Raw genomic sequence first — 27383 nt, forward strand, 5'->3', positions numbered from 1 at the left:
ACAATAGCCAGATTGTGGAACCAACCTAGATGCCCTTCGATTGATGAATGGATAAAGAAACTGTGGTATATAGGTATAATGGAATATTACTCAGCCATAAAAAATAATAAAATTATGGCATTTTCAGGCAAATGGATGAAATTGGAGAATATCATGCTAAGTGAGATAAGCCAATCTCAAAAAACTAAAGGATGAATGATCTCGCTGATAAGTGGATGATGACACATAATGGGGGGTGGAAGGGGGGGAAGAATGGAGGAAGGAGGGACTGTACAGAGGGATAAGAGGGGTGGGAGGGGTGGGGGGAAGAAAAAAAATAACAGAATGAATCAAAAACTATTACCCTAGGTAAATGTATGATTACAAAAATGGTATGCCTCTACTTCATGTACAAACAGAGAAACAAGATGTAACACATTTGTTTACAATAAAAATGAATTAAAAAATAAAAATAAAAGAATACAAAAATTCATTTGAAAGTGTCACCAACAGAATAGATTACATAGAAAACAGAACTTCAAGCCTTGAATACAGAACTTCAGGCTTTAGTGAGGATACATGAACTTGAATGCTCAGTATGCACTCATGGGAAAAAAAAAAAGACCATGATCAGAATATAGAAGAACTCTGGGACAACACCAAGAGACCAAACGTGAGTTATGTGAATGGAAGATAATATGAGATACAGGCTAAAGGCATAAGAACTTCCTCAGTGAGATAATAGCACCTTAGAAATGAGATAGAAACTGACATACAGGATGCATATAGAGTACCAACTAGACAAGATCAAAAAATAACTTCTCCAAGACACATCAAAATCAAAATGCCTAGCATAGAAATAGGATTATATTATAAGTTGCAAAAGAAAAACACCAGGTCACATTTAGAAGCAAACCAATAAAGCTTACTTTTAACGTATCAACTCAGGCCCTAAAATCAAAGAGGGCCTGGAATGAGAAATTCCCAGCTCTAAAAGAAACAATTTCCAGCCAAGATTGTTATATTCAGCAAAGCAATCTTTAAGAATTGATGAAGAAATAAAACTTTCCATGGTAAGGATAAACTAAAAGAATTCATGACTACTAAGCCAGCTACACAAAGAATACTTAAAGATATACTGAACTCAAAAACAAACCCTAAACCTCCCAAATACATGAAGTTCACTAGAAAGCAACTAACTAAATGAAAACCAAGGCCAAAATTGCAGGAAATAACAAATATCTATAATAACACTGAATGTAAATGGTCTCAACTCCCCAATTAAAAGACACTGATTCACAGAATGGATTAAAAAATAAGATCTACCTAAATACTGTTTGCAAGAGCATCATTTCATAGGCAAAGGCGTTCACAGGCTAAAAGTAAAAGGATTGAAAAGGTAGTCCATGCAAATGGAATCCAAAACCAAGTAGGAGTAGCTATTCTCATGTCTGGCAAAGCTGGTTTCAAGTAAAAATTAATCAGAGGAAACAAAGAAGGTCACTACATACTGGTAAAGGGAAGAATCCAATGAGAAGATATAACAATGGTAAATATTTATGCCCCAAATGTCAGTGCCTCTAATTACATAAAAAAATACAGATAGAAAATCCCAGATAAAGAGTTCTATACAATGATCTGCTATATTTCAACATGCCCCTAGAGAATCCAAGGCTTTGTCCAGAGTATCAGAGTGGTGGCCTTGGAGGACTGGAGCATGGGCAGTGAGCATGGGCCAAGGCTGTATGAAGTCCATCATGCCAGCATAGGCCTGACAGGTGGCAAGCCAGGGTGCATTTACCTGTCATCCTGCACTGACCCAGGCCTGGCCTGATAAGCAGTCAGAAAACAGAAATGGGGTCAGACCCAAATGGAGATTTCAGGAAAGTTCAAACTCAAGGTTTAACCAATAGCACTGATACTTGCCAAACTTGGACTAGTAGCATTGGCTCTTTTCCAAAACCTGATTAGCATAAATTTGGACCAATAGCATTGACCCAGGAACTATAAAAACCACTAGACTAGGACACTAAAGTGGCAAACCCTACTGGGTCCCCCTCACCCTGCAGAAACTCTGTCTCTTTTTTCTTCCCACTTAAATAAATCCTACTCCTACACTCACTCTTCCTCATCAGTGGACTGCATTCTTTGAATTCGTGAGACAAGAACCTGGAAAGAAATTGGCAGTGAGCTGCTGGGGATTGCTATGACACTGGAGGGCACAGCCCACCATTCAGAACTGCAACACACCCCTCAACAGTTGTGAAGAAGAATCTGGGTTTGCTGGCTGGGAACCCCAGAAAGGACACTGGCAGGCATACCCTGCTGTGATTACCTACTAACACTAAAATGAACTTTCTTGGCTGCAGAGGCCTGAAGTTTATGTAGATCCTACCTGCCAGTGGAAGTGGAGAACTGAGTTTCATGCCAAATTCTGGTTTGACTCACACAAATTGACAGGTCATCCAAACATAAAATAAAGATATTTCGAACCTAAATGATACTATAAATCAAATGATCCTAAAAGACATGTATAGAATATTTCACTCAAAGAGAGCTGATTTCACTTTTTTTTTTTCAGCAGCTCATGGAAACTTTTCCAAAATAGTCCATATTCTAGGTCACAATGTAAGTCTTAGCAAATACCAAAAAAGCTGATAAATCCCATGCAGCCTATCAGATCACATGGAAAGAAACTAGAAATAAACAGCAAGAAAAATTATGGAAACCACATAAACACATGGAGTTGAACAATACTCTTTTAAGTGAGGAATGGAAGAAATGAGAGAAGAAATTAAGAAATTACTAGAAACAAATGAGAATAGAGATGAAACATATCAAAATCTCTGGGAGAGTATGAAGGCAGTTTGAGGAGTTTATAGCATTGACAGTCTACATAGAAATAGAAAAATCCCATATAAATAATCTAATGCTACATCTCAAGGCCTTAGAAATGGAAGAACAAACATTCCCAAAGCAGTAAAAGTCAGAAAATAATAATTAACATCAGAATTGAAGTCAATTATATTGAGAATAAAACCATATACAAAATCAATGTAACAAAGAATTGGTGCTTTTTTTTTTTATCACTTAAGGGAGTTTATTAAGCAAACAGAGTGTCTCCCTGCAGGGTAAGAGAGAAAATGAGGGGAAAAGAGAAAGGAAAGAGAAAGGGCATGCGCTAGAGAGAGTGAAAAACAAGGAGGAGAAAGAAAGTGAGTCAGGGGGAGAGAAAGGCAAGAGAGAAAAGATGACGGTGAAGCTATCTTTAAGAATCCCACTGGGCTAACGGGACCAATAATGGAGAAGGATACTTGCAAGCTGACTAATGAACCAATAGCTAGCTAGGATGTTCACAGACTGATAGTAGTTGGGAGGCGGGGAAGTGGCTGCATCGGAAAGGGTGGGGAAAACAGCTTTGTACATTACATTCCCCCGATTCTATTTTTATAAGAAAATCTTTTGTTCTCCAGTTCTTTCCTTCCTTATCTCTCCTTCCTGCCTAAGTGACTAGGGCTGGTTTTGCAGGTGAGATGTAAAAAGTCCATTCTCCCAGGGGCAGTCTTCCAGACTTCCAGAGGCAAATGATTTTCATGGACTTCATTTCCTCAATTTGACTGATCCCCTATTTCTACACTAACTGCCTGTCCCCAATTCTGGCTTCATTCAACCCTCTAATTCTAGGAACTCCTTTACTGCTGTAGGGAAAGGGGGTCGATGACTGCTCTGGCTTCTTCCAGCTGGAAGGGAGCAGCGTGGGTCAAGCAGTTTGGAGTTCCCTTTTTAGAAATCAGGTTAATTGAGGGGTCCATGGTTGAAGTCTGGTTGGGGAAGAGCAGGTTGTAAAGGCATCTGGGGGTGGGTGCTTCATTACAGTCAAGTTTAATTTGGAGAATAGCAGCTTGATAAATTTTCTGCTTTAAAGGCTTGTATACCAATCTGAAGTCCGGTGTTGCATGCAAAAAGCTGAGTGTCCGGGTGAATGGAAGGTGGGGATGTGTCCGGGGGGTCACTGGGGCATTAGATGGGTTTCCACTTGTGTAAGAGGCAGTGGAAGGACCCATCCGAGTCACGGCACCAGTGTAAGGAATCCCACCAAAACCACGCCGGACACGGGAAATCACATAAGGAAGTTTATTAAGCAAACAGAGTGTCTCCCTGCAGGGTAAGAGAGAAAATGAGGGGGAAAGAGAAAGGGCATGCGCTAGAGAGAATGGAAAACAAGGAGGAGAAAGAAAGTGAGTCGGGGGAGAGAAAGGCCAGAATTGGTTCTTTGAAAAGATAAACAAGATTGATAAAGCCTTATCCAAACTAACCAAAAGAGAGAGAAGACCCAAATTGACAAATCATAGATTAAATATGAAATATCACCACAGACACTTCTGAAATCCAGAGGATCATTAGAAACTATTTAGAAAACTTATATGCCAATAAACTGGTAAATCTAGAAGACATTGACAAATTTCTAGACATATATGACCTGCCCAAATTGAACTAGGAAGACATAGAAAACCTAAACAGATCAATATCAAGTTATGAAATTAATACGGTAATTAAAAGTCTTCCAACAAAGAAAAGTCCAGAACCAGTTGGATTATCAGTTGAGTTCCACCAAATCTTTAAAGAAGAACTAACATCAATGTTCCTCAAATTATTCCATGAAATTGAAAGGGAGGGAAGAGTTCCAAATATATTCTATCAAACCAATGTCACCCTGATACCAAAACCAGACAGAGGCACATCAAGGAAAGAAAGCTATAGTTCAATATCCTTGATGAACAAAGGTGCAAAAATTCTTAATATCAGCAAACCACATTCAAAATCACATCAAAAATACAGTACACCATGATCAAGTGGGTGTCATTTCAGGGATGCAAGGTTGGTTTAACATACACAAATCAATAAATGTAATTCACCACACAGAATCAAGAACAAGAATCATATGATCATCTAAATAGATGCTGAAAAGATCTTTGAGAAAGTCCAGCATTGGTTCATATTAAAAACACTGGAGAAACTAGGGATAGAAGGAACTGGCCTGGAATTTGTGATCCTTCTGTCTCAGCCTCCCAAATAGCTGGGATAACAGGCATATGACACTGTGCAACTATAATGGCTCACTGGATCCTTCAAGATACATACTAGATTTTGAAAAATGCTTTCTGACTGAATGAACTAGGGAACCATGGACCAGGGCAATGCATGAAAGTCCTTGAATCAATGGCCTTTAAGAAGTGATTGGTAATCTTACCCAAGAAAATATAATCAATGCACAAATCATCATAAATTTGATACTAATGATGTATATTCTATTCAGTATTTTATGAAATTTATTCAATGCAATTATGCATAACAGTTTTAAGACATTTTTATAGATTTTATTATATAACATGAGTTTCTAAAAATTGCCATTTTTCAGTATAGTGGATTTTAAAGCTAAGTCTTTACGGGATTTTAAAATGGAATCTCTTTGGTATTAAGAAATAGAATGAAACAGTTTTCTGTTCAAATAGATTGTAAATTTTGAAGGGTAATAACTGGAAATATGGGTAAAAGTACCAATCACATATTATATTAATTTTGAATATCACATAATATTTTGTCAATCTGGCCAACAGAAAACATTAAGAAATGCTTCTCGTTATGGTTGAGGAAAGGGATAGCAAATATTAGTATTTTGAACATTTAAAAACAATTTTTAAAATGTTAATTATTAACATATTTCTATTTGGAAGTTAGTAATGAAAACCTTCTGTATTTTGCAAACTATTTCTTTATCCATTTTATTTTTCCTCTTAATAGTTTCCTTTTGTTCTCTAACTGCTTTGGTATCTGGTTTTGGTTCTCTTCCTTTCTCATATTTAAAACACTCAGTCCTCAATTCCCACTCTTCTCATTTTGCTCTTTTCCACACATACAATCTAGTTTTGACAGACTTCTTTGCAGTAGTGCTTTTCATGTTTAGTGAAGTACAACAGCAAAGCATCTTTATAAAGACAGTAACTAAGGGACTCACATTTCTAGGGGTTAGTTCACTCTGCTATAGGGCTCATGGTGTCCAGCAATAAGGACAAAAGGGAATGATTGAGTCTGTCTGTGCAGGGAGTGAGTCTGTCTGGCCTGGTGTGGTCAATAGCACTATGCCCAGAATTGCTTCCTTCTGGCCCTAACAAATGTAGAATGTGCCAACTTTTCTTCTTACTCAGGAATGTAGATTACCCAAGCACAGGGGCAGAACAGTCTTCCTTTCCATACTAGTTCCGAGAAGAAGACAGTTTCTCCGAAAAAAAAAAAAAAAATCAATCTATATAAAATTTTTAGCTCTAATGTTTTTAAATAGGGGTTAGGAAGGAGTACAGGAAGATATACCCTAACCCACACAAACCAGGATTGGTTTATCTTCCTTTTTTTAAGTCTACACATAACTTTTTCCATTTCAAATAATTTTGACAAATCTATGGTTTGATTAATTTATGCCTACTTTTTCCTCCCTTAAATCAGATTCTGTATCCTGAGCTTATGTTTGACTATCTGCAAAGTGATCCTTTGTGGGCACAAAGTTTGAGTCCTGAAAGTTTGGTAAATATAAAATCACCTGGAAAATTTGGCATACATACACACGCACACACACACACACACCCCCAGATACACAGTACCCTAGCCCAGGGATGTAAATTCTGGGGTAGGGTGTGAGTAGGTCTGAGCTGGGGCCCAAGGTTTTCCAACACTGAGAAACTCAGGTGATTCCCAGGCTCTACAGGTTACACACCACACCTTGAGTGGCACTACTTCAAGACCCTAACCTCTAATCTAATTACCGTGGGCTGATTGCAAGAAACATTTTAAAGTAATTCCTGGTATGAGTTACTAACTTCTCTGGATGCAGATTAAGTAAGGATTACTTTTCAACCTAAAACCCTTACTTGCATAATCTTATTTCTCTCCCATTCATAAGGTAGAAAGGTATAGGAGTTAGGAGCCTGGACTTAGGAGCCAGCTGCCCAGACTGGTATTCCATGTCTGCCCCAACATAGCTGCATGTGGATCTCTTATCTATAAAAAATAGTAAAGATGACATCATATCCAATATCATAGGCTTATTGAAATGATTGAATTAGTTAATACATGTAGAACACTTAGAACAGTGTCTGCATTTATCATGCACTCAAATGTATGATACTATTTTTTTTTTTTGTAGTTCTGAGGACAGAATTCAGGGCTTCAACCATGCAGTCTATCACTGAGTTACATCCTGGCCCCTCTTATTATAACTAATTAATTAATCTAATTAAGCAGATGTAATAAAGTGGAATTAAAGGGAAAGCTGCTACCAGAAACACAAAGACTGCTAACATTACTCAGGAACAGGTTATCCAGGTTCTTCACTTTGCCTTCTCCTTCCTGCTGCCAAATTTCTACCACTATTGGCAGAAGGAAAGAGGCAAGAAAGGAAGGAAGATTGTTTTTTAGTAGCTCCCGGTAAAGATCTAATGTTATTATTTAGAAAATCCCTGGTTTCAATTACATGACTATTTCATACAATGTCTCAATCAAACAATATGGAAGAGCTCACCTATGAATAATTATAGGGGCCAAAAACTTTAACAAGAAACATCTGAAAACTTGACTGATCACAGAAAATTACCAAATATTAAAAAGGTACCTGATTGTTAAACAATGTAAAAATGTTTAAACAAATCAAGATACATCTGTATAATAAGCTATTATATAGACATTAAAAATGTTTTATTAATTAAAAATGTTTAATTATATAAGAAAGATGTTATATTTCTGCATCAGAATTTATTCTAAACAAGAAACAAAAAGAAAGGTAACAACAAACAAACAAAAAAGGTAACAAGAAGCGTTAGGTTCAAACTTAGAAAAGGAGAGGATCCCTTAATTCCAAAGGCATTATAACTAACGTCTTATACCCTACATAGCGCCAGGAAACAAAATGTCTTGCCCCATAGGCTCATAATCTAAGAAAGACAAATAGAAATGGGATGGACAGCAGTTACTTGAGAATTCAGCTTGTGTGCATTCTTTCTCTTTAAGCCTCTTTTTTTCATCCTAGGACCTTTTTTTCCCATTGATCCCTCCACCCTTTACAGTGTTTATAAGTCAAACTTAGGAGAGAAAAACCTCAAGAAAATGTTTCTTTGATATAAGATGCAATAAGAATATACAAAAAGGGGTTGTAGTTCAGTGATAGAGCGCTTGCCTCTCACGTGTGAGGCACCCTTGGGTTCAATCTCCTCAGCACCATATAAAAATAAGTAAATAAAGATATCGTGTACATCTACAGTTAAAACTACTTTTAAAAAAGAATATAGACAAAACTCTTAAATGCAAATAAAACAATTTAAGGAAAAGGGAGAAAAGGGAAAAAGCCACTGTCAATAAAGTCCAAGAAACCAAATAGATTTCAAGGAAACTGAAAAGAGAGACAAAATGTTTATTTTAGTACTTTGTAGAACTGGACTATGACTTTAATTCTAAAGAAAGACTGGGGTCTGAATTAGAACAAGATATATTCCATGCTGGCATAATTATGTCAAAATGGATTCTACTGTCATGCATAACTAAAAAGAAGCAAAAAAAAAAAAAAAAGACTAAGGTATAAGAAAGTTTGAGCACAAATACTAAGGAAAAGCTGTAACTTCCAAGTGACATTGGGTTTTATATTAATTTTAATGAGACCAGTGATAAAAATATTACCCAAAGAGGTACATATAAGTACAGAGAGATGTAAGGAAGATAAACACTGGATAGTTTAATTGCATCAAAGGTAAGTCATATGAATTTATTAAAGCAGTCTTAATAAAGACACTAAGGAATTATCTTAGTGAGTAGATATTAGTTTTTATTTGTAGTTAACAAAACATATTTTGTAGAAAAATGGATATTTCTAAAATTCCTGGGGGTACCTGACAAATGATTTGTTCCCATGTGTTTTAATATTCTTCTTGAAATATAGTTGCCACTAACAATTGTACCATTCCAATGAAAACAAGGCTTGTTAAAAATTAATAAGCACTAGTTCTAATTCCTTTTTGCATACATTCTCAGAAAATAACATTATTTTCCACCAAAAATTGGTAGTTTTATTTTTTCAAAGTACCAGATGAATATAAAAAGATTCTAGGTCTATGAGAACAATAGATAAAAGCTGACTAATGAACATTATATAAATATATATTATATATATATATACACACATATATATATATATATATATATATATATATATATTTCCTCAACGTTTGTTGTTCTTTTTTTAACATAAATATTTTGATGGAAGAGTAATAGAGTCTGAGTAGTAACTGGAACGTAAAAGTTTCAATGACATTAATCGAGTCATTAAAATATAATAAATTTCATTAGTGCTTAAGAATATTAGTTCAAAGTAGTCAGAAGAAAAAGAAATTCCAAAAATATATAGAGAAACTATAATAAAGCAAAGTGGATAAGGGAGGAGGAAAAAGGTAAAGGAAGAGAAAGCAAATGCACAGGTTAGACACAAACCCTATAAAGATCAGAAGGAGAGAATAATATCTCTACTGATTCAAGTATGATACAACTAAGAATGGGGAGATTGTATTAATGGTAAATGCTAAAAACTTGAAAGAAGTAATTTTACTTAAAGGAGGATGCTTTCATCTTTGCCCTTCAAGTTCATTTCCCAGGAATTCTCAGAATCAATGTTTCCTAAGTTTACATTAAGATTCTCAGTGAACTGGCTACAAGGAGGTTACCGAGGAGTTAGAGGGTTACTTCTTATTATTTAAAAGAGGTCAACACAAAAAAAGGTTTTCATAAAGACCAAAATTACTATATTAATTAAACATAGCAAATTATTTTAACCTGTTTTCTAAAGTTGAAATTTTTACTTTGTAAAAAATTTAATGTTTGTGCTAAATTACATATTTAACAAATTAATATATTTTCATAATCTTTGCAAATTTTGATTAGGTAAACCAGTTTTTGGAACCAAAACTGCACTTCAATGAATCTGCAAAATGAAAATATCATCTACTTTTTTTTCAATTTTTCTTTTAGTTTTTAAACTGTTGACAAAATTCTTCCTTTGGACAGCCAATGCAATTAAATATGAAGCAGAAAAGAATAGTATTCTGATTGCATTTTGCAGCAATGTGAAAATAGATGGAACTGTGGAAGCTTGGATTTTATTAGATTACCATACTGATAATATTATATGCATAATTCAAATTTACAGACTGGCACTTATACACAAGAGCATCTTTATGAATAAAACATGTTACAAAATTTAAAAAAATGGGGGTCAACACTAAACGTCTACTAAATCAGACGTATACCATCTTAAGATTATAAATTGTAAGAAGTATGTTATGCATGATCCCTATTTGTAGTAGTTTGTTCATTCTTCAGTTTGACTAAAACTACTAATGCTCAAACTTGTAAAGTCTGAAGAATGTGACTCTCTGCACATCCAAGGTTCTATATTAGGGAACTTTACATGATAATAGGCTGAGTTCTAAAAAACATTCTAGGTTTGAAATACAGAAGGGAGGGAAGGTAAGAGTGGAAAAGGCGGGGGGGCGGTTCATGAAGAGAAATCGACTTCCACACATTTATGAGTTTGTGAGGATGAACCCAGTTGCATATAACTATAAAACTCTAATAAAAAATAAATAAAAGAAATATATACTTCTTTTTGACTCTGACTAATGAAACACATTAAATAGTGATTATGACAATTATGATCATATGAACTTCGGTTAATATCAGTTTACATTTTACAAAGCTTTCACACAAGTTATCTAATTAATATGCATTTAGCACGTTTTATGGCCATTTCAGCAAAATTTTAATATGTACACTAGGTTAGCATTTTAAAACCAACCTGATATTTTATAGAGTTTTTAAAGTAAAAGAAAATCTGTTTGCTTATAATCTTTTTACAACTGGATATCTTTACAAGAGAATTATCAGATTACATCTTAAAAGACAACAACTGCATTTTGAAAACAAAAACAATTTAGATTCTCTATATCCAAGATAATTGTATTTTTAGTAAGTCCTTTGTCACCATATTTTCAGTTTAAGAAAAAATAATTTAATTCCTCATTTAGAATTTTTTCTAATATAATATCAATTTTAAGAACTTCTTTTTTCTGTGAAAGGCAGATATTCAAAATTCACATTAAATTTTTAAATATTCTAGGCTCAAACTTTGTAGATGATTCTTTAAAGAAGTAAAAATAAGAACACTGCTATTCCTCATACTGCACAGAATATAGAAATGACTTAAAATGCTTCAATGTGCGCTAATGTTATTCCCTTCTCAGAACCATACTCCATTATATTAAAAATAGTTTAAGGAAAAATGACTATTGTAGACAAGTGATTGCCTCCCAAGGGACACAGGACTCTCCAATTAAAACCAAGCCTTCAAATTAACCGGTAAGTTATATATTGCTGTGGAAATTTACAATTATTTGTGTGCTAACAGCTTTCCATTAAAGACTACACAGAATCCAATGTACTTTCTCCTACCGGGAACCCACTTCTGACAGAACTTTATCCTAAAACAAATATTTCAGTTATTCCTTGGCTTATGACAGGGCAGACGAAAATTTAAACTGTTTTTTGACAGAAGCTAGTAACATCATATATTTCACCTATAGCAGGCTGACATTTTGAAAATTAACAAACAACAGTTTTGGGCCTATATGAGATACCTGTTCCCTTATTTCTTTCATTTTTTCCAACCTCTTGAGTTTCGTGGCATATTCTTGAACTTCTTTTAATCCAATATCTGTGCAGAGGCGAACCAAGAAACGAAGACCTAAATTGTGAAAAATATATTTAGGAAAGAATATGTGTATAGTGATAAAAGGCCAACAAATGAACTCAGTCTTTCGGGAAAGAGGTAGGAATGATAAGCACAAATACTGTTTCTTCTTCTCCTGAAAATAATTACACTTTATAATCTTTGGACCTGGGAGAACTGACTGTCTTGGATGGGGTTTAATGGATCCTTTCCACTCACTATGTCCTTAACCTGCCAGACCCTAGAAGAAACATGGCTCAAGGACACTGCCAGGTGAGAACTCAAAGGGTAGATACAACATTTGTTAATGTGCTAAAGGACAATTCATAAATACATGTAAAGAGCTGTGAGGGAGACTAGGATACAAAATGCAGTCTGTACATATAATAAAAATAGCAATAATAGGGGCTGGGGAGATAGCTCTGTCAGTAGAGTGCTTGCCTTGCAAGCACAAGGCCCTGGGTTCGATCCCCAGCACCGCAAAAAAAAAAAAAAAAAAAAAAAAAGAAAGCAATAATAAAAATTATTCATAGTTTTTTTATTGTAATTTTGTTCTTTTAATAACTATTATTCACATTATATTCAAACACTAGAAATGCAAAAGAAATTCATTTTATGGTTAGACTTGCAGTCAACATCAGATATATATAAAAAAATAACAGCACAGGCTGGAAATGAACACATATGAAGTGTTATCTAGGTGTGGAACTAGAACATCCCAAATCCTTGCCTCAGCCTAGTGTTCTTCCCATTCACTCCCATAAACACGCCCCTGAGTTTTCTATGTTTATCATATCAATGCATAAAACAATGATAAAAGCCTCCTTTATCATTTACATATATAACCGTCAGTGAAATTTTATTTAGTTTTGCTTGCTATACATCTTATACTATTCTGGAAATGGCTGAATTACTTAAGATTGAGTTTAGAAAATTTGCAAAATTAAAAAAACAAGTAATGAATGCCCAAAATCCACAATGATTTTGTTTCTGCATTAATGAGAATAGCCTCTGCCATTTATGGTCTCAATCACCTTAAATATTTTTAATATTTCATTTTAAAATAATTTGTTTCCCTCAATACAAAAGCAATGCAGATCACTGTAGAGGATTTGTAAAAAAAAATGTAGAAATACAAAGAACAAAATGAAAGTTAACCATTACTCTTCCACCTGGAGACAAAACTAAACATTATAAATGTATTTTTTCCTATACTTTTTTCCAGTTACCAAGAGAATAATATCAAGTTACATTAAAAAAGTTTCTAGTATCTGCAGACTATTTTATGATATGCCATAATTTTATTCAATTCCCTGAATGTTAATATTATTTCCAAACACTCGTGCAGCTTTCTTATTTCCTTGAGATAAACTACTAAATAGTGGGCTCACTGGCATTCAAACTTTATGATCATTTTTATGCTCCTGATACATATTATCAATCTGCCTTCCTGAGACTGTATGAACTTCTACTACTAGTAGAATTTTAGAAATCTTGCTGCTTTTTACCCCATTGTGATGGGCTGATAGATCTGACTCTATGAGAATGTTATAGGCCAGACTCTAAGGGAAATGACTAAACAGACTCCATTTTGCTCTGAGACTCCATGTTATGTAGGAAATAAGCTTCTCCCATGGGAACACCCCGCCTCTGTGCCCATCATCAGTTACTTAGTGTGACATGTTTAACAATACAGAATAATAATTCCTATGTAAAGAAAAATTGCTCTCTTTTGATTCCTATTGCTCCTAAACAATGTACCATGTGAACAGTGTGTGGATGTTAGTAACCATTCTTTAGTTTGTACCTAGGTAAGGGTCATTTTGACCCACTTCCCCCTCTGTCGATGATCTCATGATGTTAAAGTGTAATTTCAAATCATAGCAACAGACACTTATGATTAATGTAATTTTTGGTATAAGAACCCCTACAACCCTGTGGTCGGGGCTGTTTTCCCAATAGCCATTTTTTGGGGCATTGTGTGAGATAGTCAACTGGTCGGCTTAATAAACTCTCAAATTTGGACTTCTCAGTGGTGATCGGTCTGTTGTTAAGTTGCGCCCCATAACACCCATAAGATATGAATGCTGCTCACACAATAGGGAAACTTGTTATTGTTATATTTTTCCTAACAGTATCAAGATTTCAATGGTCTTTTATGAAACCCTCATAAATGAAGAGCTATGTAGCATACTTCTCACTTATCCTCTCAAAAAATTATGCTTATAATTATATTTAACTCTAGAAAATTTAATTAATCTAGAGTTAAATTAATTTTGACTGACTTGTTCTAACATAAAAAGTATTTATTTCCCCTTTTGAATTTTAAAGTTTGAGTCAGCTTTCCAGAGAGCTCCTATTGAGTTTTCAAGACAACTTTTTGTTCCTACAAGGAGAGATGAGTACATTTTCTAGCCCCTAATATATCTAAGAATATCTTTCTGCTACATTTACATGCAGAGGTAAAGACTGTTCCACTGCCTTTGGTATTTAGTATTTGGTATTTAGTGTGGCTGGTAGCTATCCAAATTGTCTTCCTCCGCAGACAGAAGATTTTTGGGGGGGGGGGAGTGGTGCTTATTCTAGACTATTTCTTCTACTCTTTGATTTCTGCTTTTATTGCAACTATTCTAGTTCATTCTTTGTCAACACATGTCTTATAATGTATCTTCCTTGTCTTTTGGATCTATCAAACTCTCAAATTCTTTTTTTTTTTTTTTGCGGTGCTGGGGATTGAACCCAGGGCCTTGTGCTTGACAGGCAAGTACTCTACCAACTGAGGTATGCCCCCAACCCTGTCTCAAATTCTTTAATCCTTTTTCTTTTCTTTTCTCTATATTCTGGGAGAAATTACCAGTTTTCCAATTGCTAATTTGATTTTCTACTCTTTACTGCCTTCAGTTAGTATTTAGCTATTACACATTTCTAGTTTCCCTATAATCCTTTCTTATGTATCATACTCAGCATCATCCCCTTTTTTTGTATTATCCTTTTTCACCTTGGTCTATGACTTTCTGCCTGAGAGATAGAAGTCTATGTTCTTGGCTTGATATTATCTTTGGCATTGCTAACAAAGAAAGAGAGAGAGGTAGGGGGTAGGGAGAACACAAGGGGCCAAATATTATGCATTTTCTTCTAGTTCCTATAATAATTTTCTAAAGTCTTTCTCTGGGTTATAAAAATGATTTACATTTCCTGTTCAATGGCACTTTTTTCAAGGGTCCCTGCTGACTTCTCTCCCAACCCCTTACTTGGGCTGAAATAAGGAGTGCTCTATCCCAACCTGTACTTGCCAACAAAGAAAAGTACAGCTTGGCCTTGGTCCTGTTCTTGGTCTACAAAGATACTGATAAACTGTTCTTGTGCTTTAGTATGCTGACTGTTAAATATTCTCTTGAATAAGAAATGCTCTAGCATTTTTTCGAAGTTAACCTATCTAGCCTGTATGGTTAATTCCATTCCCTCAAACCTCTTTTTCCATCAATATGGCTGCTCTGGGCACACTTTCTATCTCTCATTTTCTACTGGACAATTCCCTTTATCCAACAGAAATGTTCACCTTTCACATTCTTAAGGAAAACCTTCCCTGGACTCTGCTACATTCTTTAGATTTTATCTTCCCTTCTTCTTCAAATATAAATTTCACAAAGTGGCCAATTATTTCACCTTCCACTCACATTTCCAACCCACAGTGGTTCTGTTTCTACCGCTACTACTTCTCTATGATCTTCCAAACTCAATGGCTTCCTGCCAATTCTTTTAGCAGTTTTTTTACTTCATGAATGACCATGTCTTTCTTGAAATACTTTTCCTTTGGCTTATCTTCCTGACTCCCCTTCTCTGTCTCTCTACTGTTTCCTCTATTTCACTTAAATGTTAGTGTGCTCCAGGGTTCCACTGTTGGTCATTCTATATTTACTTTATTAAGTGCTCCTGGGAAGTTTCCTCCTTTTGCAAACCTCAACTGTATTTGTAGATCATTTAAAACTAATCTATAATTCCAGACCACACATTTCTCCTCAGTTTTTACTGCATTTCTTTCTATGCATTACTGTAACTTTGCTAAAATGAAATAGATTGGATATATCCACCTGACTTCCACAATATCACAAAGATAATCTATCCTAAACTGACATCATCATTTCCCCTAAACTCTTTTTTTCCCTGCATTTTCTCTCACTTTATCTCCTACTATCTATACAAATATCTGAGTTATTCTTCTCTTTCTCATACTTTTACAATTAATCATTTTGACTCTATTAAATAACTGTTAAGTACATTTTGCCAAATCACCTACCAACAACCTTACTGCATTTTGCCTAAATTCTTGCTGTATAATTTAGGTAGGGGATTGGGGAACACAGCTGTTCCTCAGCCAACCCTTCTGCTTTGAGCACCAGTAGACACACCTCCCACTTTCAAATGCCTCCAATTCATGATATTTCCTACAGTTCTGTGTCATGAATTTGTTTCTTGTTGAATTCTTACTGTCTACCTTCCCCTACAGTACTTCTAATCTGCTAATTAGAAAATGTCCCCAAAATTGCCCCAAATTTAATTATCTCTTTGCACTAGTAGGTTTATAATATTTGGAAAATGTCTTTTTTCATTTGTTTGTAGTATAAGAAAACACATGTTCCATCTGCTACAGTGTTTGAAATAGGATACATTTTAAAATAGAGTATGCATTCTTAAATCTACTTCTTTTTCCTAATGCTATTTTTCTACCTAGAATGTCTGTTTCTGCCATACCTCCCTGGAAAGCTACTTCAAATGTCACTTCCTCTGTGAAACCTAATTATGGAAATTGTCTCCAAATACTGGTAAAATTAAGGACTCTGTACTTACACGGCACTTTGGACATTTTTCAATTATCTTAACACTATATCAGATAACCAACTATTAGTGAGTCCTAGGAAGCCAAAATCAAGAACTGGGGAGATAGCTCAGTTGGTAGAGTGCTCGCCTTGCAAGCACAAGGCCCTGGGTTCAATCTCCAGCACTGCAAAAAAAAAAAAAAAAAAAAAAAAAGGAAAGCCAAAATCAAGACAACATAAATTATAGCCCTGGCACACAGAAAAGAGCTGATAAAAATTTTGGGGAATGAACAAATGAATAACACATGCTTAATTAAAAAAATGTTATTGAGAATATATATTATAATAAATAACACCGAAAACATGCTAACCACATTAAATTTATATGTTGAAGACCCCCAACTTTAAGTGCCCAAATAACATATCCTTTTGGATAGCTAAGAGATAGCTCAAACACAACATGTTTAATACAAACTGAGTTTTTCCTCCCTATCTTGCTCATTCTCCAGTTTTCCATATCTCAGTGAATAGCGGCTCTATCCTTGCCCACACCTAAATCTATGGGGGGTTATTCTTGACTCCTTTCCCCACAGACTCCTCTCTCTCCTATTATATGCAAAACAGCCAGAAAATGCTGTCACCAATTCCTTCCAAGCATATTCAAAGTCTGACCAACTTTCACCATCTCCACTATCAGTTCAGTCCAAACTAAAACTACGATTTCTCATGTGGATACTGCCCACCCCAGTTTATTCTCCAGACAGCAGCTGAAGTATCTTTTGATCTGGACTTAAAGTACAGAAGCCTAAGTTAATCCTACTTTTAGTGATGCTCCCTCAAGTCATATTACACTTCGGCCAAAATTCTCCAGTGGTTTACCATCTCCCTAAAAATACACCCTGGAGCCTTGATATAAGGCCTGAGAGGACCCTACTAGTCCTGTCTGTCCACACAGCCAACCTTCTCTGATTTATCTTTCTGCTCTTCCATCACAAGATCTACCGTGCTCTGATCAAATGAACTTCCAAGTCTTGGTGGCTTGTTTCCTTCTATTCTTTCATGTCTCTGCTTAAATGTTACCCTGAGTATCTGAAAGACCTCCCCTGTTCACCCTTGTCTAAAACACAAGCCATTCTCTACCTCCTTACTTGTGTTTCCTTCATAGCATGTATGACTACTAAACAAACATTTTTATTGTCTTTCTCTTCCCACTAGAACACAAACTCCATGACACCAAGGATTTCCGTCCATATTGTTTTATGCTACATCCACAACACTAGTATAATGGTGTGCAGAACACAGAACTCACTCAAAAATTTGTACATAAATAACCAGTTTATGATCATTAAAGTATTACAAAGTATCAAGACTAAAATAATTTAAAATGTCCACATACTACTATAAAATTGCCTAGGTATACACTTATCTTACCAATTCACAATAAGAAGGCAATTTGTATTTTCTGCAAATACTGTTTCTCTTATCTGCTTAAGTTCCAAAGCATGTCTTAGGATATTTAATGTAAAATAAATGTCACTGATTATGGTGAATGTCCTATGAAATGTAGAATACCATCTGTAGTCTATAGAACAGGCCAATTTTTGGTGAAGAACATATTTTAAAACTAAATTATCCTGTTTGATTCATTTGAAACTATTCAGCTAAAAATAAAGACATTCTGCAGGTGTGACTGTATCTTTTGTAAAGCTACAGTTGAGATAGTCTATTGATAACATTTATATTGAAAACTGTACAGACCAAAGTCATGTTGGAAATTCCTTAAGGCACATAATCTTTCATTTAATTTTTACAGTGACTCTGAAATTCTCTATAAAGGAAAAAACTTGACCTTGCTTAGAAGTATTCTCCACCCTGGCCCTGTGCAGAAGTGCTGTAGCTATAGCACTAGTTTTCATCTGGCAACAATTTTGCTTCTCAGGGGACATTTGGCCATGTTTGGAGATTTCCAGTTTTCATAACTGGGGATGGAATTGCTATAGCATCTGTTGAGTGGAGGTCAGGGATGCTGTTAAAAATTCAAATATCTACAGGATGGCTTCTCACACCCTAGAATTATCCAATATCAAATGTCAGGAGTGCTAGGTTGAGAAACTCTTCAGCCTACCAGACTGTTGGGCTGCTCCATTTTTACAGCACTATTACTGCTATTGCTCGCTCTCATATAATCTCTAAAGCACCAGTTCTTTAATATAACAGAGATTAAGAATCACATAGATAATTTCAAGATGCCATCAATAGTCTACCAACTAAGACGAGCCCAGGACCAGAGAAATTCTCATTTGAGTTCTACCAGAGTTTTGAAGAATAACAATCCTCCTCAAATTATTCCATGAAATAGAAAAGGAAGGAACCCTTCCAACTCATTCTGTGAAGCCAGTATCACCCTGATACCAAAATCAGACAAAGACACATCAAGGAAAGAAAACTTCAGAATCATCCCTGATGAACATAGATACAAAAATTCTTAATAAAATACTGGCAAATCACATACAAAAACATTTAAAAAGATAGTGCACCATGATCAAGTGGGGTTCATCCCTGGGGTACAAGGTTGGTTCAACATATGGAAATCAATAAATGTAATGCATCACATCAATAGACTTAAAAGTTAAGAATGATATGATTATTCCAATAGATGCAGAAAAAGCATTTGATAAAATATGGCACCCCTTCATGTCTAAGACACTAGAAAAAACAGGAATAGTAGGAGCATACCTCAACATTGTAAAGACTATCTATGCTAAGCCCAAGGCCAACATCATACTAAATGGAGAAAAACTGAAAGCATTCTCTCTAAAAACTGGAACAAGACAGGGATGCTCTCTTTCACCACTTCAACATAGTCCTAGAAACTCTTGCCAGAACAATTAGAAAGGGCAAAGAAATTAAAGGAATATGAATAGGAAAAGAAGAACTCAAACTATCATTATTTGCTGATGACATGATTCTATATTTAGAGGATCCAAGAAACTCCACCAGAAAATTTGTAGAACTCATAAATGAATTCAGCAAAGTAGGAAGATATAAAATCAACACATATAAATCTAATGCATTTCTATTTGTAAATGATGAATCCTCTGAAAGAGAAATTAGGAAAACTATCCCATTCACAACAGTCTCAAAAAAAAAAAAAAACCTTGGGAAACAATCTAACAAAAGAGGTGAAAGACCTCTACAATGAAAACTACAGAATACTAAGGAAAGAAATTAAAGAAAATCTTAGAAGATGGAAAGATCTCCTATGCTCTTGGATAGGCAGAATTAATATTTTCAAAATAGCCATACTACCAAAAGCGCTATACAGATTCAACATAATCCCAATTAAAATCCCAATGATATACCTCATAGAAATAGAGAAAGCAATCATGAAATTCATTTGGAAAAATAAGAGACCCAGAATAAACAAAGCAATCCTTAGCAGGAAGAGTGATGCAGGAGGTATCACAATATCAGACCTTAAACTATACTACAGAGCATGAGTAACAAAAACATCATGGTATTGACACTAAAATAGACAGGTAGACCAATGGTATAAAATAGAAGACACAGAAACCAACCCACATAAATACAGTTACCTCATACTAGACAAAGGTGTCAAAAATGTACAATGGAGAAAAGATAGCCTCTTTAACAAATAGTGCTGAAAACGGGAAATCCATATGCAACAAAATGAAATTAAACCCCTATCTCTCACTCTGCACAAAACTCAACTCAAAATAGATCAAGCATCTAGGAATTAGATCAGAGATCCTACACCAAATAGAAGAAAAAGTGGGTTCAAATCTTCATAATATTGGCTTAGGACCAGACTTCCTTAACAAGACTCTATAAGTGTTCAAGAAATGAAAGCAAGAATCAATAAATGGAATGGATTCAAACTAAAAAGCTTTTTCTCAGCAAAGAAAATAATAACGTGAAGAGAGAGCCTACAGAGTGGGAGAAAATCTAATCCACACACACTAGATAGAGCACTAATCTCCAGAATTTATAATGAACTTAAAAAACTTTACACCAAAAAATACAAAGAACCCAATCAATAAATGGGCTAAGGAACTGGGCAGACACTTCACAGATGAAGATACACAAATGATCAACAAACATAAGAAAAAATGTTCAACATCTCTAGTAATTCAAGAAAACCACCCTAAGATATCATCTCACTCCAATTAGAATGACTCTTATCAAGAATACAAGAAATAATAGCTGTTGGTGAGGAAGTGGGGAAAAAGGTACACTCATATGTTGATAGTGGAATTGCAAATTGAGGCAGCACTCTGGAAAGCAGTATGGGGATTCCTTAGAAAACCTAGAATGGAATCACCATTGACTCAGCTATCCCAGTCCTTGGCCTATACCCAAAGGACTTAAAATTAGCATACTACAGTGACACAGTCACATCAATGTTTACAGCAGCTCAATTAACAATAGTCAAGCTATGAAACCAATTTAGGTGTCTTTCAACAAATGAATGGATAAAGAAAATGTGTTATATATACAGAATGGAATATTACTCAGACATTATGAAAAATGAAATTATAGCATTTGCTCGTAAATGGATGGAACTGGAGACTGTCATGCTAAGTGAAATAAGCTAATTCCCTAAGACGAAAGACCCAAATGTTCTTTCTGATATGCAGATTCTATCACACAATAAGTGGGACAGAGGGGAATAGAAGTTTATTGGATTAGACAAAGGGGAATGAAGGGAGGAGTGGGGATGGGAAAAGAACAGACAGTAGAATGAATTAGACACAAGTTTCCTATGGTCATATATGAATACATGATCACTATAACTCCACATCACGTACAACTGATGTACAAGAATGGGAAGTTATACTCCATGTATGTAGAATATGTCAAAATGCACTCTGTCATGTACATCTAAAAAGAACAACAACAACAAAGAATCACATAGAATGCTTTAAGAAACTGGGAAGAAAAATAAGATGCTTAGTTCACTGCATACCTAAATGACAAACTCTGAAGTAGGGTTAGAAGCCTGTACTTTGAAAGAATTCTACAAGTAACTCCCTCAAAGTCTGTTTCCTGACTGGCATTTGGAACTGCTGATGTGAGTTAATAAATCTACTTCTAAGCAGCCTTAGAGAATACCTTCATCCTGTACCACTACCAAAGATCACAGATGAACTATCTACTGCAGAGCTAATAAAAGCTAAAATAAAAGATGAATGGAGGAAATATAATTAAGGATCATGCAGAATGTCTATTTAATCCTTGATTCAATCTGGGTCATCAGAAAAGATTGAATCAGGAAAGACCGGTTCAGGAAAGATCTTTACTAAACTATAATGTTTCATTTTGTACTCATTGTCAGTGAAGGAAAAAATTAAAAGTATTCTTTTCAAACATTTTATAGGATGCAGAGATTTTTTAAAGTATTTACTGTACCATCCAGTGACTATCTGCTACATGTCTTGGTGTCTCAGCATGAATGAATTAAGAATTGGGAAGTTTTTCTTCTCAAGGAACTAGTTTTTATTTCTTCATAAAATAATAAAGATTATATAACTAACTCTTTTCTTTAGGTACAAGGCAATTCAGGGCAAAAATTATAGTTCAATGAGAATATGTAGTATATGAATTTAGGTATTTTCTCTTTTTCTTTAACCTCATTTTGTTATTATTGCTGTAATACTTCACATTATCACTGAAGTTGGCATCAAATCTACTGTGTAACAAGATGAGAAGTGAATGAATATTTTCTACAAACCTAATTTACAACCGACATATATAATATCAAGATAACATTTTAAAATTAAAAGTAGCATTAAAAATCATTTGTAATCAGCATCAGCAAGACTATTAATGTTCTATTTTCATAAACTCTAAAAGTACTGTTTAACCTCAAAACATCATATATGAAAATGCAGTTAAATGCCTTGCCTATAAAATACCATTTATGAACTCTGAAAATTCAATAAGCCAAAATTTATTTTCAAAATTTCATAAAACTTGGGATATTCTGTTTATCACTGAAGAGAATTCAGTATTCTATTTAAATCTATGAATAACTGAATTCTATAAAAATACATATTTACACAAATTTTCTGATTCTATAAAAAATTAAACACATGTATCAGAAAACAGGTGACATTTTTGTATTCAATTACTACAGCAAATATAATTTTATATTAAAACTAAAATATAAGATCTTGTGCCTTCAAGTTACAAAATGTAACATCACTTACATTCAACATTTTCAGGAAATTTTCTGTGAATATCTTTGTATGTATCTAATGCTTTTTGGTAGTTACCTATAAATCAAAAAAAATATAATACATTAGCAAATTATACAAACCAATAGGATTTGGCAAAATATTAATTATAATCCAATATGTCTGCACACCTTAATGGTTTGGTAGAAAGCCTTCATATTTGTTACAGGCTATACATATTCTTACTAAAGCTTTTTGGAGAAAAATGTACAGATAAAATAAATTTGAAAAAGGGCTAGAGCAGAAGCGCATGGGTAATGGTTAGAACTTATTTCACTTCTTTTTTTTTTTTTTTTTTTTTTGCAGTGCTGGGGATTGAACCCAGGGCCTTGTGCTTATGAGGCGAGCACTCTACCAACTGAGCTATCTCCCCAGCCCCTTATTTCACTTCTTAAAATAAATATTTTAGTGGCTAAAATTAAGATCCATTCAATTTATGAAAAAAGGATTTTTCCAGATGAACTGATACATTTAAAAATAATTTGTGATAAACTAATAGTAATTTCAATGTCATTGTTTAGTAGGAAAAGATAATTTTTTAAAAATATTAAAATGTTTACTGAAAGCATTTTGTTTCATAATAAAAAATGTGGTTTCATGTAGTAGTAATAAATAGGAAAAATGAGTTTAGGTCAAAGATCTTTCCTAAAATCTCAGGAAACAAGTTAAAAATTTCTCTGGGATTTTTTGCTATGTAAGTGGGATGGCTATTCTGATTTTTGAAAAGTTGTTGTGAGACCTAAATGAAATAGGGATAGGAGACATGAAGCTATAGCAAATTCTTAATAAATGTAAGCTGTTTCTTCTAACTTGTACTTCATGAGCTCATTTTTGTACACTTTCCATGACTGATACCGAAAGTGAACCCAGGCAACTGGAAACTCACACCGATATAAATAAAATGTATATAGTACAGTCAAATTGTATATCCAGTAGGATTATTGTAAAGTTATAGATCAAGCCATCAAATAATTAGAGGACTACACTGAGTGTGTATAAAACATTCACTGGTGCCATTCTGAAGGTGCTCAAAGATAAAGACACCTCCACAACACTTTCACAATTTGGGTTTCCCTTGGATTGAAGACTCTTTTCCTAGGTCATTTTTGGAAAAATATAATAAACATCATTACCCTATGTAAACATAAAAAAATAAAAATAAAAAAAAAAATAAAAAGAACGATTATAAATTTGTTAACATTGATCTCCTAGCTTAATCTCTGATATTTTAAGCAAAATAATTCACTTTAGTCAGTTTAAAATTATTGTCATTTCTATTCTTCAGGACAAGTGTCATCAGCACAGAATGTAATAAAAGCAGTAGCAGAAAATACAAACCAAGGTATCTAGTGATCTTAGGTATTAAAAAATACATAGTACCAGTTCTGAGTTTTCCTCAGGCTTTTCAGGAGTGAGATACTTTCCTATTATAAATTGGGTGAACACACAGGGCACTAAGAATCATGTAAATAGAAAATGGAAATACAATCTAAAAAGAATCCCGGGTTTGGGCTGTAGCTCAGTGGCAGAGCGCTTGCCTAGCATGTGTTAAGCACTGGGCTCAATCTTTAGCATCGCATAAAAATAAGTAAACAAAAGGCATTCTGTCCATCTACAACTACAAAAACTTTTTTAAAATATATAAAAAGAATCCGTATTTTCTGTGGCTAACTCATGAAAATGATTACATTTTGAGAACTAATTCATTTTTAAGACAGGTATTGGAATACATGATTAATATCTACTTTGTGGGGGCTGGGAAGTGCTCAGTGACAGAGCACATGCTTAACATGCACAAGGTACTGCACTCAACCCCCAGTACTGCAAAAAGAAAGACAATACCCACTTTGTAATATGCAGTAGTTATTGTGTTTTTCATACAATGCTTTAATTATGTATAGCTATTTTAAAAGTTAGTGCTTTAATAAACATGCAACTTGAACACATTTTTAAATATGCATAATTAACTGAAAGAAGGAAAGCAAAATAAATAAGAAATGAATGAAGTCAAAACATTTACCACTTCTTCTAAAACAACTAGCTACCATCAGCTGCCATTTCACTTGTGTAGGCCTACAAAAGAAATAAATTTGTTGAATTTAGAGATGAAACAAAAATAACTTGAGATGTTCAGTTTTATAAAGCTTTTTATCTGTACTTTCAATTACTTTTGACCTTGTTATCTGATCACTGTTACTGAAAATAGCAGATAAATAATTTCTTTAATTAAAGCCTGTTATATTTACATTAGGACATCTAAATTTAAGTCTTTCAAAGTTCATTTAGTTCAAGCTTTATTTAGATATTCTTAAGAGAATCAGTTAATCTAGTTAAAAAACATTGCATTCTGTTGTAAACATGATCATCACTTTTGCCATAATCTTTAACCATAACATTTAAGCTTGCAAATTTAATACCCAAGGGGCAATTTTTGATCTTACATTTGAATATCAAGCTTAAACCTAAAGAGAGAGCAAAGGAGGAAGGAGGGCATAGAGAAGTACTAAGGATTGAAATCAACCAAAATTACACTATATTCATGTATGAATATATCATAATGCATCTCATATATATAATTACAAATCACTAATTAAAAAATAATTAACAGAAGGAAGACCAGTAGAATTGAGTAAGGGGATCAGGGGGAGGGAGGATGAGGGAGAAAGGAGGGTATTAGGGAATGAGATTGATCAAATTATGTTATGTGCATATACAAATATGGTAAAATGAATCTTGCTAGTAGGTATAATTATAATGCACCAATAAAATAAAAACAAAAAGGAGAATACTATTTCTCCCTTAAAAAGGAATCAATTTTTTTCCTAAAATAAATACCTATAATCAGGATTTCTAGAAACTCTTTAATGCTCCTTTCACTTTTTTGAATATGCATTTACTTACCTGATGGCTTCAAAGACAGCCTCATTCCCTACTTAATTTGATGGCAAACTTACCAGCTTTGGACTCAGATAAATCTGGGTTTAAATCACAGCACTGCTTCTTGGGCAAATTATTTAACTTCAAACCCACTGCCTACACACCCACCTACTGTGATCTAAATAAAATACATATCTAACCATATTACTTCCCTCCTTAAAATCTGTCACCTCCTCCACCCACATGTTAAATCCAAGATTCTAACCCAATTTATCTACTTTCTAGTCTTTTTCTGCCTCTTCAACTCGTCTTCTACCTTGCCTTACCTAACGTTTCAGGCCATTGCAAAACCAAGCAGGAGCATGGAATACATTTGCTAGACTCTTGGTCTTTGCATACAACATCACCTCTATTTGGAGGCTTATTCTAACCTCTACATTCTTTCCTGACAGGATGAATTTGACTGTTTTATGTATTCCCAAAACTCTAAAATCTCTCGGCAGTGCGTTAATCATACTTTTTTATTATTGTGTGTATTCCGAATGCAATTCTGACTTCTAACGCTTAACTTTTCCTGTTTTTGAACCTTAAATTAATTAAATTATACAACATGCATGCTTTTATAAATAGCTGAATCATTAAAAATTCAATTCACATATCATACAAAGTATACAATGCAATGGTTTTAGTATGTTCCATTAACTTTTCAAAATTATGATAACTATATACAATATAAAATTTACAATTTTAATCATGTTTAGGTGTACAGTGGCATTAATTACATTCACAATGGTGTGCAAACACCACTCCTATCAATTTCCAAAACTTTCCCCCCCCGCCCCGGTACTGGAAATTGAACCCAGGGGTGCTTTACCACTGAGCTATATCCTCAGTCCTTTTAATTTTTTAATTTGAGACAGGGTCTCATTAAGTTGCTGGGGCTGACCTCAAACTTGGGATCTTCCTCCTGCCTCAGTCTCCCAAGTTGCTGAGATTACAGGTATTTGCAACCATGCCCAGCTCCAAAACACTTTTTTGACATGAAACAAACTTTGCAATGACTAAGCAGTAACTCTTTATCCTCCTCCTCCCAGTCCCTGGTCATCTCGAATCTCCTTTCTGTGTCTGTGAATTTACCCATTTTAGACACTTCATACAAGTGAAATCATACAGTATTATTTCTTTTGTGTGGCTTCATTCACTTAGCACAATATTTTTAAGGTCCTTCCACACTGTAGTATATATCAGAGTGTCCTTCCTTTTTATGGTAGAATAATATTCCATTGCACACGTATATCACACATTTTGTTTACTGTTGCATGGTGGGTTATTTCCATGTTTTGACTACTGTGAATGATGCTGCTTTGCAATATGTATTTGAGTCTCAAATTTTGTTACTTTTGTGTATGTACTTTGGAATAAAATTGCTGGATCATATGGTAATTTTAAGTTTATCTTTTTGAGGAACTGCCAAACTGTTCTCCCGAAAACATCATTTTACACTAGCAATGAACAAAGGTTTCATTTTTCCCCATCCTCCCCAACACTTATTTTCTTTTTGATAATGCTATCCTAAAAGGTATGAGGTAGTACCTCACTGTGGTTTTGATATGCATTTCCCAAATCATTCATGGT

General features: G+C 34.4%; 1 protein-coding gene across 3 annotated transcripts in view; it reads right to left on the bottom strand.

The window, feature by feature from the left end:
• The window catches only part of Ift88 (intraflagellar transport 88), a 157310-nt gene that overhangs the window by 30790 nt on the left and 99137 nt on the right, over positions 1-27383 (bottom strand). For all 3 annotated transcript variants that reach the window (XM_047552613.1, XM_047552615.1, XM_047552612.1), the window contains 3 exons: positions 24892-24944; positions 22845-22910; positions 11706-11812 (listed from right to left, as the gene is read on the bottom strand). In XM_047552613.1, the coding sequence (XP_047408569.1) occupies positions 11706-11812; positions 22845-22910; positions 24892-24944 (226 nt within the window). The remainder of the gene's footprint in view (positions 1-11705; positions 11813-22844; positions 22911-24891; positions 24945-27383) is intronic.

Source organism: Sciurus carolinensis, chromosome 5 (genome assembly GCF_902686445.1).
Source record: "Sciurus carolinensis chromosome 5, mSciCar1.2, whole genome shotgun sequence".
NCBI lineage: Eukaryota > Metazoa > Chordata > Mammalia > Rodentia > Sciuridae > Sciurus > Sciurus carolinensis.